The sequence below is a fragment of the Cryptomeria japonica genome, chromosome 10 (genome assembly GCF_030272615.1).
Source record: "Cryptomeria japonica chromosome 10, Sugi_1.0, whole genome shotgun sequence".
NCBI classification, from domain to species: Eukaryota; Viridiplantae; Streptophyta; class Pinopsida; order Cupressales; family Cupressaceae; genus Cryptomeria; species Cryptomeria japonica.
The window spans coordinates 290,624,528-290,639,104 of NC_081414.1; the positions used below are offsets into that span (position 1 = coordinate 290,624,528).

At 36.6% G+C, this 14,577-nt stretch overlaps 1 protein-coding gene across 1 annotated transcript in view; it reads right to left on the reverse strand.

The window, feature by feature from the left end:
• Positions 1-14,577, reverse strand: part of LOC131040923 (DENN domain and WD repeat-containing protein SCD1) — a 254,969-nt gene that overhangs the window by 145,464 nt on the left and 94,928 nt on the right. The window contains exons 9-17 of the mRNA XM_057973881.2: positions 12,003-12,057; positions 11,814-11,897; positions 11,197-11,392; positions 10,616-10,745; positions 10,188-10,254; positions 10,042-10,086; positions 9,496-9,571; positions 9,235-9,308; positions 9,104-9,154 (exon numbers count right to left, since the gene is read on the reverse strand). Of these exons, the coding sequence (XP_057829864.2) occupies positions 9,104-9,154; positions 9,235-9,308; positions 9,496-9,571; positions 10,042-10,086; positions 10,188-10,254; positions 10,616-10,745; positions 11,197-11,392; positions 11,814-11,897; positions 12,003-12,057 (778 nt within the window). The remainder of the gene's footprint in view (positions 1-9,103; positions 9,155-9,234; positions 9,309-9,495; positions 9,572-10,041; positions 10,087-10,187; positions 10,255-10,615; positions 10,746-11,196; positions 11,393-11,813; positions 11,898-12,002; positions 12,058-14,577) is intronic.

A 14,577-nucleotide genomic window follows, 5' to 3' on the forward strand; every position in this document is an offset into this window, starting at 1 on the left:
TTCCTTTAAAAAACATAATTCGACGGTTATATGATATGTGCGGCAACATAAACGTGTTTGTATTCCTATGAATCAGACTAGAAGGAAATCATGATTTTCCATTTGCCATATATCATCTCCAATGTCTTTTCACCGATGACCACCATTGAGTTCTGTAGCGATGGCCCTCACACCATTGTCATATTCTCGATAGTCAACAGACACGCCTATGCATCCAAGGCGCAACAAATTCTAATAATATCATGATCATCAACCATTCCTTGATTGAGACCATAAATATGATCACAAGGATTTTAAACTGCAGACCAGCCTAGAACTGGACCTGTTCTGATGCCATGTTCAATATAGCGCTAGCCATTAGAAGAATTGTGATGTTGAATATATGCTTTGCTATGAATTTTCCATAAAATTGAACAGCCTCAGGTTCGATTCAACCTGGCTCTGATACCATGTAAATGTTGATCAATTTACAATTCAATATGCAAGTTATGTTTTTATTTATCTGATATGTATTATTACGTTCTTTATTGTATATGTCTAACTATCTTCTTGCTTGTGGCAGATGAGAGGAGCATTTTATATTTTCTATATCCTATCTCAAGAATGCCACTTACTATAAGTATATGACAAAGGAGGCACGATCAAGCAATGCCTTGATCGGTCATGACCGATCAAGACATTACTTGATCGTACCTTTTTTGTTAATACTAACAAAGGCATGTTACGGTGAATGCAAATCGGTGATCATAACCGTAGTTATCGGTGTATTTAACCCAATGCTAATGACCGATAGTATATCGGTGGCTGTCAATGCTAACAGCCGATAGTTATCGGTGTGTTAGCCTTGACAACCGATAACTATCAGTGTAGACTAACACACCGATAACTATCGGTGGTTAGTTCATTGCCACTCGATATATTGCGATATACTCTATATGCAACCCAATATAATATATATGCAATCCGATATAATATATATGCAATTCGGTATATATTAATCGGTGTGATCATTATTGTTATTCATCTAAATACATAATTCATTATATAGATGAATATGTGATTATCCATAGATTGCTCATATGCAAATATAGAATCGCTATCAAGGATGAATTAATTGCTTGATGATTTTATCATAGTTAACGATATGATAAATGATTGAATGAGAGACTTCATTTATCTCTCATTCAATCATTTATCTTACCAAAGCTATTATGTATTAACACCGACGAGTTGCCACAATTGATAATATTTCCTAAAGTCTTGCTTGAGTTTGAGATTTGTATTGTGAAAGATTAGTTTTCTGAGTTTAAAGATGAATTTGCTAGGCTTCGAACCATGACTAATGCCATGTTGCTCCTGCACATCTTGAGAAATCATGTTAGGAGTTGTATATACTTAGGTCTTGTGAGTATTGTCCGTTTGAAATTTTTGTTCTTATTAGAGCAGGTTTCCTTTCTGTTTGCTTTGTTTGTTTTCCCGTTGGTTTTTGGGGTTTTGGCTTGTTTTGTTTTGTTTTTCTTTCTTGTTTGTTTCCCTGTTGGTTTTGGTTTTTTGGTTTTTTATTTCCAGCCTTTGGTGCTGGTTTCCCTTGAGCTTGTCCGCTCAAGTGGTTTTGCTTTGGTCTTGGGTTTTGAGTGGCCTAGATTGTTTGGAGTTCCTGTTCGTGGGTGGGTTGATGATGTTGTATTCCACTTATGTTATCAATTGCTCTAAGTCATTTAGATCTCTTGGGAGAAGTTATGGCTGGTGAAAATCCTAAATCTTGCTTCAGCGCCACTGAAATTTCCAAACCCTTAATAAGCTTCATCGCTTACGAGCCAAAGGAATTGACAGAACAGAAACGAAATATCAAAAAAAGAAAAACAAAAGAAAGATGAAAAATGAAAAGAACTATCAAATTATTGGCTTTGGGAGCATACGGGTAACTCCACCGGGGCTATGGACAACCGGTTGGCAATGGAGCAATATTCGTGGGAATTCCAGAGACAACCTCGTCGGAGCTATGGACGCTTGACTGGCAGCAAGGCAATGTCCCAGATGCTTTTGAAGTATAGATACCTATAGCTTGCCATGACTAATTCTAGGAGTCTGGATGGTCTTGTGAGATGGAATTAATGCATATGCACACACATAATCAAATGAATGTGCTTTAATCTGCATTTTGCCCTAAAGTGTTTTTCAACACTTCACCCGTGGATTGGATTTTGTCTTTGAAATGTTCAGGAACATTTATTCGGGTGGGGGTTGGATGTTGTGACGATTTCACACATCGCCCCATTACAAATGGGGACCCACTTCTTTTTAGGTCCTGCCGGTCTTTTGGCTTTGTTTTTTGGGTCTTTTGGCTTGCGTTTTTGGGGTCTTTTCGCAGCAGTCTTGCAATGACCCCCGATTAATAAATATACCCCGATACTTGAATTTGTCAAAGACACATTGATCATTGCCAATCAAAATAATAAATCATTAATCATGAATTATTATTTGTAAATATTAATAAATGATAAATAATAAGTATTATTATAAATCAAGTCAATAATAAAGGTTATATATTAATTATTATTTGTAAAATAAATAATGATAAATAATAAATAATAATCATTATTTAAATAAATGTTATATATTAATCATAAATTATTATTTGTAAAATAAATGATAAATAATAATCATTATTATACATCAAGTAAATAATAAATAATAGATTATTAATCATAAAATTATTTGTAGATAATAATAAAGGATAAATGATAATTATTATTATAAATCATGATTCTCTTAATAAAAGGTACCTAATAATAAATAATAAAATAGAAAAGATTAAATATTAAAATATAAAATTAAGTTAAATGGTTAAATGATTAAAGTAGTAAATAATAATAAAAACATTAACAAATAAACAATCATAAATCGAATTATTAAAATGAATAAAGAGTATAAACGAAGGACAGAGGGATATGCGTAAAAGATAGATTAAAAACGAACATAGCAAATTATACCCAAATCGCAACATCCAAAAGTCACGTCCACAGGTCATGGCCGCAGAGGAAGTATATACGTCTGGCAAACACGAAGGGAGGAAGAAGGGAGGAGGGAGGCGGATGGTGTGGAAGTGCGAATTCCAGGAGTTCGTAAATGTTGCCCATAAACAGTCACGCGATACAGGCTCGGGTTCGTATGCCATGTAGCTCCCGCGTACAGGCAGACACGTAAGAAGAACACCACCGTTTTGGCACCTTACCACTGCCAGTAAACGGCAGAGGAAGAAACCCCAGTGCAGACATCCCAGAGCAAAGGGTATACGCAAATCTCTAGGAGCCACAGGTAACTTAAAATATTAAATATGAAGAGTCTACTTACCAGAGTTACGTTAAACAGTTCATAGGAATCTAGAGGGAGATTTGTAATGAATCTCCTAGAGACAATATATATATATATATATATATTGTAGAGGTTAATCATATGCATATGTCAGAGATAGGGAAGCTTGGACAGAGGTGGGATCTCTGCCAGGTTGTGAAAATATTAATGAGATTACTCAGTAATAGAGATCCCATAGAGACCTTAGGCAGATATTACCTGGGTTGTCTTAACTGACAAAGAGTTCTCAATAGAGGGTTGGGTCAATCCAGATAAGATCAACCTAAGGAATGTTGTCATCTTGTATAGTTAGTAACCAATCAATGAGCATTTAATTGTTGAATATGTAGAATAACACAGTTTTACTACTTGTATAATGGCACACATATTTACTTATCTTGCATATTTTGGAATACTAACGTTTGTTTGCAGGTCTTAAACTTCGAATAGACAACTCCCCCACTAGGGACATTACAAGTCTCGTCAGTCTCTCTGCTTTGCAAGTGTTTGGGGGTCATATTGATTAAATTTGCTTTTTGTTTGAGCGAATTTGATGAAGTCTAGGGCATGTTTTGTCTTTTCTAAGGGTTTTGCCTTTTGTCCTAGATTTTAGGGGTTTCTGTTAGGGTTTTGAAGAAACTAAACATACAAATGGAATTAGGACCCTTCAAGGAACCTCTCAGTAAAATTTGAGCCAAAACGGAGCAACTTTCTATTTTTAGAAAGTTCCTATTTTTTAGGGATTTTACTGAGTCCCAGATTGATCTAATTTTGCCAAAATTTAAACTTACTATTTTTAGTAAGTTCTATTTTTAGAGAGTTTCTATTTTTAGTAAGTGCTTTTCTGACCTATTTTGTCCAAACCTTGACATTTTTGAAACACTTACTATTTGGGAAAATCTATTTTCGGTAGGATCTTCACAGGAAAACACTGAAAGTTGAATATCTCTGAAGACTGAACGTTCCTAAAGACCATTTCTAAATCCGGAAGAGTCAAAAGGCAGACAAGTTGGATTAAAAAATGGTTGTTTGGAACTCCTATTCCAGAAGAGGAAAGCATGCAAAATCGTCCAAGTCCAAAAATTCACATCAATCCACCAATGTCATTTTGATCCGAAAATGGCCTAAAATTTGACAAAGTCTAGAAATTTGGAAGATCTTCCAAAATCCAGAATTTGCATTATGATTCCTATGTACCTAAAACCACTCTCAAACATCCTAACAATATATATGAAATATAACTTAAAGTATAAGAACTTATACTTAAATGTTATATTTCATATATATATCCTGACGAAGAGCTTGGAACTTGTGAAAAAATTCCATGAATCCTTCACATAGTGAAAATTCCGCCCCAAGATGCAATTGGGCGCCAAACTGAGGGAGGCAAGGATAAATGTAAAATTCCATGAATCCATGGCATAGCGAAAATTGTGCCCAAGGATGCAGTTGAGCGCCAAACTGAGGGAGACAAGGACAAATGGAAAATTCCATGAATCCATGGCATAGTGAAAATTCCGCCCAAGTATGCAGTTGGGTGCCAAAATAAGGAAGGCAAGGACAGATAGAAAATTCCATGAATCCATGGCATAGTGGAAATTCCGCCCAAGTATGCAGTTGGGTGCCAAAATGAGGAAGGCAAGGACAGATGGAAAATTCCATGAATCCGTGGCATAGTGGAAATTCCGCCCAAGCTAAGTTGAAGTTTCGCCTAAGGCATAGAATCCAAGGAGTCAAGGAGGAATAAAAAGCAAAATTCCCCTCGGGCAAATTTTTCAATTTGCTATTTTTAGGCACCGAATCTCGACGGAGTATGGAAAATTTTATATATTCGGAATCGGGGTGAAATTCTCCATCCAATGAACCTGACTCCTAAATTTTAGGAGGATCCCTAAAAAATAGGGATGTTGAAAAGAAGACATGGACAATTCACAAAACAATGAATTCCTTCCTCAGGAGGAATTTCCGCCCCACCCTTGTGGAGGGCGCCAAAATGAAGAGTGCATGGAGAAACAAGCAAATTGCAAGAGTCCTTGATCAAGGCATTTTAGCGCCTAAGTGAGAGAAGGAGCGCCAGATAGAAGGATGCAAGGAATCCATGGAATTGAAAGAATTCCCCACCAAGTGTAAAATGTCGCCCAAGAACACAGGAGTGCGCTAAAATGATCTTCTCATGACAGTGCACAAAGAGATGAATTCCTTCATCGGGGAAGAATTGCGCCGAAGAAGAAGAAATTCCAAGAAAGTGAAAAAATTGGCGCTGTGTCGGAAATTCCTTCCTTCAAGACAAAATTCCAGGAAGGGGTAAGGAACAAATTCCTTTCCAAAGGAGAATTCCTCCACAACAAGAAATCACACCCAAGGATGAATTGAAGATAAAATTTCTAAGGCAAGGAAGGAATCAAGGGTGAACTGAACAAGAAATTCCCCACCCCCCCCCAGGGAAAATTTTGAAAAACCCATTTTCAGAGCTCAAATGACCTCCAAATTTAGAAACTTTTTACAGATTTGGATTCGTAGGAGAATTTTCTCTCTCCTGGACCGTGGAACCCTAATTTGAAATTTTCCTAAAAAATAAGAAATGTGCAGAATTGATGAAAAACCTTCTCTGAGCAAGGAAAGTTGAAGAGACTTCAAGAAAATTCTTCCTGAATCGAATTTTCCCTCTCCAACAATTCCAAATGTGCAGAAGCGGATATAGGATGGCGGGGTCCACTTGCATGGCGAGGATCTATTGAACACGTGGCAGTAGAGTGGCACATTCATTACCGGAATATTTGACCAAATGGCGACCTGGTCATTGCACGTTGAATCTATGGCAGATTCCTTTTGCATGCAGCCGCCGCATGTGGAAATGATGGAGCATTTATGACATAATGGGGTGATTTTTGCATGGATGAATATTCAACGCATGTTGGGTGAATTTGAGAGAGGTGGTGCATTTAATGCGCAATGGATGCTATTTTGGGTACTTTTGAATTCATTGTATAAGGGCATGGTGGGTTATTGATTTGAGATTTCCACCTTGTTGCATCTTGAGTGGAGAATCTTTTAGGGAAAACCCTAATTAGGGTTTGCAGGTAATCATGGCGCGAGGCCTATATAAAGGGGTGACCCCCTCATTTGTAAAGAGGAGGGAGCTTTGTATGAAACAGAGTTACCCGGGGACGCGTCCCCGACCTAAAAACCCCCGTCCCCGTCCCGGGGACGTTTCGGGGACTTGGGGACGGCCAGGGGACGTTTCCCCCCGTCCCCAAATTGCCCTATATTTTGAGGGGACGTCCTCGAAATGGGGGGATGCCTACCCTAGCTCTGGGGGACGTCTGGCCGTCCCCGGGACGGATTGGGGATGTCTGATGCCTGCCCTAGCTTTGGGGGACGTCTGTACGTCCCGGGGATGGCTGGGGACGGCTGGGACGTCCCCAATCCGTCCCGGGGACGGCCAGACGTCCCCCATATCTAAGGCCCTTAAAAAATATTAAAAAAATTTTAAAAGTTGTATTTTCAATTTTTTATTTAAATTTTCTAATATAGGCCCCTTATTAATTCAAATTGTTATTAAAAATAAAAAAAATTAAAAGATAACATTAATTAAATTTTAAATTTATTAATTTAATTCATAATTTTGACAATGAAACTATATGGCAGCAATGTAGCCTTTGGGCATTTTTACACAAAGATTAGAAAATCGCCAAACTCAGCGAGTCAATAGAAAAATAACACCCAATGCCTTTATTAAAGAATAAATTTTTTTGGCCTCGCGGGGCGCTGCCCCTCAACCCCGCCCTGTATCGCAACAGGGAGTGCGCAAGGGGCGCTGCCCCTTGACCCCGCTTGACCCCACCTTGGGGGCGCTGCCCCCAAACCCCTGTTGAAAAATATGGGGGGAAACTGCGTCAATAGAAGTAGGGAAAATTTAACCTCCGAGTCTATTGATATGCATATTGACAATGTGAATGAATTGAAATTCTGATTTATAAATGCATAATTGCATATTGTCTATGAGTATTAACAATGTTGTATGTTCAGAATTTACATTCTAAAATGTTTTCAACTTTTCATAGTATCATACACATGCTATATCCATGTTTTATTGTTTTCATATGAATATAATGTATGTATGCATGCTTTATCCATGTTTTCATATGAACATTTAGAATTTTGAAATTTTCCTATATATTTTAAATTTTTCCTATATTTTATATAGCTGTCCCCTTTGTCGTCCCCCGCCGTCCCCAAATTTGGCAAAAAAATTTGCCGTCCCGGAAACGCGTCCCGCCGTCCCCTGTCGTCCCCGTCCCAGAAACTCGGGTAACTTTGGTATGAAATTGTTGTGATAAGTTTTTGAGAAAATAATAGTGAAACATTGTTTTCTGATGGTGTCCACTTGAGTTATTTTTTCAAAACTTGCATGGTTTCACCTTCCTCACTTAGATTAGAAGTAGTAAAGTGCTTTGATTTCAATGGAGAATGTAATGGTGTCTGATGAATTTCCATGGTTCATACTTTTTGTATCTTGCTGATTGTAAGTTGCAGTGTAAAGTTAGCCTGAACCACTAAACTTGTGCTAAGTTCGGTTGTGGACAGTCGTTTGGATAGCGTCGTTTTGGGTATTCAAATGCACTTTCTCGATTTGAAAATCCTTCAATATCCTCAGAAGATTGCACCAGTTCTTGCGGAGTTGTAGTTGAACTTGGCGAAGCAGAGCTTGGTTTATTTGAAATTTGTCCACCAGAGCACTATTCATTGTTATCAATGCCCTTAGGAGTAGATTTAGATCCTTCTAACCCTTTCCCTTTTACTTTCAGTTCATTTTAGCCTGTTTGGAGTAGTAGCATCGCAGAATTGCCATATCCGATGATGGAGTTCCAGCCACAGCAAAGAAGTGAAAGAACGATGCAAATATAGGGCCCCTTGTATTACCAGCAATCACATCAGCCAACTGAGTCACGTCCGTAGCATAAAGGAACCTTGGAGTCGATTGTTTGAACTTCTTGCAATCTTAGCATGCAATCGCACTTTGATCAAGAGAGAGTGAAGTGACCGTTAGGCAACTTTATTCTGTGTTCGACGTAGTCATAAAAAACACGTCAACAATGTGGTTGCAGCATGGTAAAGAAAATTCCTCACAAAGATTGTTTTTTAAGGAAATTACAGATCAGATATAACAATCAAATATGTTACATGTATGTTTTTTCTATTGGATTACACCCATTTCTCAGTTCTGGCATTCCAAAGCCTTTTGCCATACTAAAAGTTCCATGAAACAAGGAGGACGAAAATGCCAAAACTAATGGTATGGAATAGCAAAAATTTTAATAATTTTCAGCCATCCTCGATTAGTTGCCAGAGTTTTATGGGATCTAGACCCAGCTTTCTCGAAGTTTCCAGCCACTTCCAAAAAATTTTCAAGTTCACAATGTCCTTTGCAAAAGTTTTTAGATGTCTAGGTCATTTATGGTATCCTTTCCTGCCGAATTTCAATCTCCTATTGTTTCAACCACTTCATGACACAGCCTTCTGCATTTTCTGAATTTTCCAATCCTTGGTTCACTATGCATAATATCATTCATTATATAATCATTCTGATATATGAATTTCGTGAATAATTGATCACCATAGTTCCATACTTTTATCCCTATTAAGTCCATGAAGATGTCACTGCTTGGAGTCAGATACTCTCCTCTTTTATAGCATTCTTTTATGACACGTCAAAAAATCTAACAGTGGTTAGGAATTTAGATATTACCAATTCCTTAACTGCAATAAACTGTTCCTCTGTCAACCGGCACTGCCATCCCTGAAAAAAATGCAGATCCATTCATTAGAATATGAATAGAAAATAAGCACTATGCCTCCCTTATTCTCGTTCATACTTACTGAGTGAATATGCTCCCTAATGCATTCCACAAATCCACTTCCACCAATACCTTCTGCATCTGACTCAATTAGAGCTGAAACAAACAAGAAAAATGAGTTCTCCAATGTGGACATAAATGTTAATAATTTGCAAAACAATGCTGCTCATACACCAATTGTTCATCAATGTAAAATTTTAGGCTTCAGAAAGTTCATGTGAGACACAAAATCAAATTTTTAAAAAAGCTATAAAATATAATTCAGATACAATATCAAACATACCCAGGATTGTTCCATATTCAAAAGAAGAAAGAGGATCATCAGTTGCACCCAGCTTAAGGAGACGCATCCACAGTCCCTATTAACATCATGAAGAAATTCGCATCCAAATGTAACTTAGATGAAATATAATTGCAAAATTTCATTTCACGTCTACTTTAGAGAGAATATATTTTGCAAGTGCAGAAGAATTCTAGAACTCCTTAAAAATCAGACAGGCACAGCAATCTGCAAGGCCCACAAGCTTGAATTGGAGTAACAAGATTTAAGCATCTCAATGCGATAGCATGTTCTAAAAATAATCACTTCAAGAATTAATTGTGATCCTTTGTAATGGTCACCATGAAAAAGTTTAAAAAATTAAAACTAAGTAACATAGTGCACAAATTGATTTAAAGGTTGAGAATTCGTTTATAATGAAGTATGCAAAAGAAAATGAAATATGAAACTATCCAAATCAAATCAGGCCCTAAAGTTGCCAAACATGTTCACATACAAACCAAATGAAATTATGCATGCTGGAGGATGGGGATGGAAGTGTAACTGTACCTGCAGCTTGACTTTTATGTCCAGAACCATGCGCTCTCTCTCTGCCTGCAAAGAATATTATTAATTAATCCATGTTGTATGAAAAGAACAATGGCACTGAATATGGAAATATTCAAACCCAAAAAAATTTTAAAGAACAGGCTTACAGCTCTTTCCCTTGGGCTGAGACTCTCTGCTTTGGCAAATTCCCGTCTGGTTAGTGATGGTGTTGGACTGAAAAGCATGAAGAAGGAAAACAATTATCCCAAAAAAATGGAAAATCAATGAATAAAATGAAGCATGCAACTGAAAAATAAATGCAGGAAAGAGAGTAAATAATTTAAATTTGAGTCTGCCTATTGCCAAAGAGTGGTAATGGGACCCTAAACTAAATTATATAAAATATCTCAAGAGAGTGCCTAAGGCATCTCCAAAGATAAGTAAAAGCTTTAAGCTACAAATTCAAAATATCCACCCTAGAGAGAAGACATGTCATCTACCATGAAAATTGATGACTTGACAAACATCATTTCTGAACGTAGCTGACAAAAATATAAATTATGCATTGTAGCCTTGAAAAGATATGAATACATACGTTAGCATGTGCCTTGCTGGATGTTCCAACGTAGCACTTGCAACAGCTAGAATTGTTTTACGCTTTTCTTCCTGTTCTTGAGTCCTCGTATTAATGGGAAAATGATCATAACAATATGGAGCCTTTGAATCTGTACACACAAAAAGACTGAGCACAGTTATTTTTCATTTGAAGGTAACTATATCCAGTATTTCTTTTCAAATTCACTTCTGTCCTATTATAGCTAGAAAATGTGTGTTCCTATCAAACCTCAAGATAGCAAGCAAGGCAATTTATCATCATTGAAAAAACTCAAACGTTATCAAGTCTTCTCATATGGTCTGAGCAGAAACTTAAAATCAGTAAATGAAATGTAGGCAGAAATTAAAGTGAATCCCTGGATTATGTTTATATCTTACATTATCCCATGCCAGACAATCTAGGATACAACCCAATTCATGATAGACTATCTAGTATTCTGTTTGGGGTAGGGATTGTTCTTAAAAAGGCTATGTTATGCATAACAAAAGGTACAATGAACACATCCTTAACATCATTTCTGGTAGAATAGAATAGACAAACAATGCAGGACCCACAACCACCTGCATTTACACTAGGTAAATCCTCTATGGTTAAAATCTCCAGTTCACTTGTAGCCACTGGAAGCACAGCATAAGAATCTTGGCCTCTAGCTATCGCATCTTGCAGCTTGTCCAGAAGATTGAGCCCATGCTCTTCTGATCCATGGCCTCTCTCCAGGAATTCAAAGAAACCCTGGGTATCTAGAAATTGTGCTACCTGCCAACAAAATCCAGGTATAGCTTCATATTAAACAAAAATGTTAGGACTGTGATACTGTGATATCTATGAACCACAAATGCACACCAAATAAATGTCGCCTTATGAATTAAAGAAGGGAAACAAAAACTAAGTAGTCTGGCTTTCTCCTTTCAACTAGGTTTGGGAGAACAATTAGAAGCCATCACAATCCAGGATAAATCCAATGTTTAGGCCTCAAGAACCAAACATCTTGCAAGAATGAATGCAATGTATATTGCTAATCATATGCAACTTGTTAAAAAAACAGCCTTCAAACAATTTCCCTTGCAAAAGATTGAGAAGCCAAACATGAAATGTGCACAACTATCACCCCATAACCCTCCATCAAGAATTTCACTGTTATACAAACACAGGTCCATATTTAACTTTCAATATTCACCATGGGTTCAGAAGGTTTGATGGTCATTCGAGATCTCTTCTTCAGAAAAGCCTGTGTGTTGAAGACACGTGCTGCTGTATTTTCCTACAAAAACATGTCTACTTACACCATTAAATGAACAAATTACATCTTCAACTTTGCATACCATATCCACTATAAGTTTTGCGCTGATTTTTTAAAACAACTCACCACAAAGTTTCTATAACCACCAAGAATTGAAGCAAAAAACTTCAGGAATATCAATCTGCAATACAGTCACATTCTAATTCAGTTTCCACCTGTTTATAAATAAATTTACAAAAAACAAAACAGCAACATTGAAAACAATAATTAAACAACATCAAATAACTTAGCTACTATGATCAAATGCTTCTTCCATATTGACTAAAAGATTATTGCAATATATTTTTTTTAACAGATAAAAATTGGAATAAGTGCAAAGTGAGACTGATTATTGATGCTATGGACTCTATTAACGACATGCATAATAGCATAAAAACATTCTAGCAGCAGTTGAACTCTGCATGAGCTCAAAAAAGAAAAAAGAGTAGGAGTCAAGACTTAGAATAAGGAAGGAATGCATAGAATGTCTGAAATTTCACAAAGTTGTTTTATTAAAATCTGTTTATCTTTCATTTTATGGAAAAAAAAATCCAACTTTGGCACCTCCAATTAGGAAAAACATTTAAAATATGGAATTACAAACAGACTACTAAAATGGAATTACAATACAAAAATCTGAGTTTGGAAGCATGGAAGCTGCCTCCATTCAGTAAAGTTATCTCATACAGCAACTAATCCTTCACTATGCAGTTATATGAAGTGAATATGAGGACTCTACTGTTTTTGCCCAAGTTTACATAGGTTCTCTTGCAGTGCAGTTGGCATTGGCCTTCTGGATGTCTGTCAGCTTGATCAGAGGGGTTGTTTTATGTTACCTGTGAGCTTAAATGGTTTAGTGGACTTGTTTGATGCTTTCAGATGTTATTTTTGACTTCCGGTGCCTTCTCCAAGATTCTTGGAGGGAGTATCTATTTTTAGCAAGTCACTTGGTCAGGCCCAATCATCATCTTCTGTCATCGGTATCACTCCTGCGCAGTCAATTTTCAATTCCAATGCATTTCGACCATTCTCGCTAATTGGGTATAATATTGAGCTATATTTAATTAATTACACTAAGGTTGTCATTTTAATTACAATAATTTACCAAGCACCTCGGTAGTATAGCTCGTTCGAAAGAGAATGGAAAGTTTTATATGTTGACACTCAAAACTGACCTTAAGTACTGAAAATGTTTTAAAATAAAATAAATCACTTTTCGGAGTTAAAAGGCTTATTAAATTAATAAAGTGATTTTAAAATGGATTTTTTCAAGAAGTTCTCAAAAAAGGTTATAAAAGGTGTTTGAGAGCTCATTTAGATGATACAATTTATGCAGTTTATTCTATTACTCTGATTGAGAAACCCTTGTGGTTTGAGAGATCGAACGTGTTTCGTATCAATCTCTGGAGGACAAAAACCCTCTTGGGAAGATCAGTTTCGGTGGTGAAAGATTCTTCCTTAGCTAGTGTTTTCGCGGAGTCACTCAAATTTCGCATTCTACACTTGAATGGTTTTGGTATGAAATTTAAGAAGTCTTTGTGAAAGATAAATTTCAGAGGTTTGAATATTATTACTATAATTGTTGGAGAAAATTAGTGTTCTTTCTTCGTGTTGCTGGAAGTGGATTTGGCAAAGCATAAGTTTTTGAAATAATATTGTAATATATTGAGTTAACCTTACCTTGCATGGTAATAGCTTTTCCTTGATGCATGGTTCTTGAATCAAATAGTGGCTACTTGGGAATATTTCAGCAAATGAATTTGCATACCTAGCCGCTACCTTATTGCTGGATGTCTTAACAGGAGACTAAAGTGGCATTTGTAATAAATTTAGTTCTTGCTTAGTCGCATCATATGTAGTGATGGATAGTGGTCGAACAAAGGAAGAAGCGGAAGGATTCAGAAGTCAGCAGCAATCAAGTTTGTGGAAAAGAGGAATGAACAATGTGGGCATACCAATACACTGTTTTCTTGTGCATGAGGATAATGCATATACAGTTGGGATGACTGCACAAGTTCCCTTGGATGTTCAACGTTGTGAGCAAGCAGCTCATGTTGATATGGATCAACACTATGTTCACTTTGAAACTTTGGATCAGCTACACCATACTCACTGCAGTTATCTTTTACTTCAATAGATTCTAATTTGAAGAGCTGTACTGCTCCACATTTGTTCATTTTGTGTTGCATTGAAAGTTGCAAAATTAAAATTCTAATATGTCACATTGAATAAATGCTCTGAAAATTGTGTGTTAGGTTTGCATTCTATGTTCATTATTCTAGCTTATGGAGGAAATTAGTTTTTCTTGGTTTTGTATATATTATTGTCGATGCTGTGCTATACCAGTGTTTCCACTTTGTTGATACTAATGGATCATTTGGTAAATTTTAAATGGATGAAAGTAAAGGTTGCTCAAAGATTGGTACATGTATACGAGATGAGTATACATATTCATCCTTTCGCTAGTATCTATTTTGAGCCTGCATGACCGCTGCATCTTCACATGGCAGCAATAATAACATCCAGGGAACTTGTGCAGCAATAATTCCCTTCAAACCAGCATAAATAGATGTATACTCATCCACAGTTTATAAATATCAACAAATCTGGTGAATATGGCAACCATCACTTATAGACCAGATATTCCTATGTGCAATCTGAG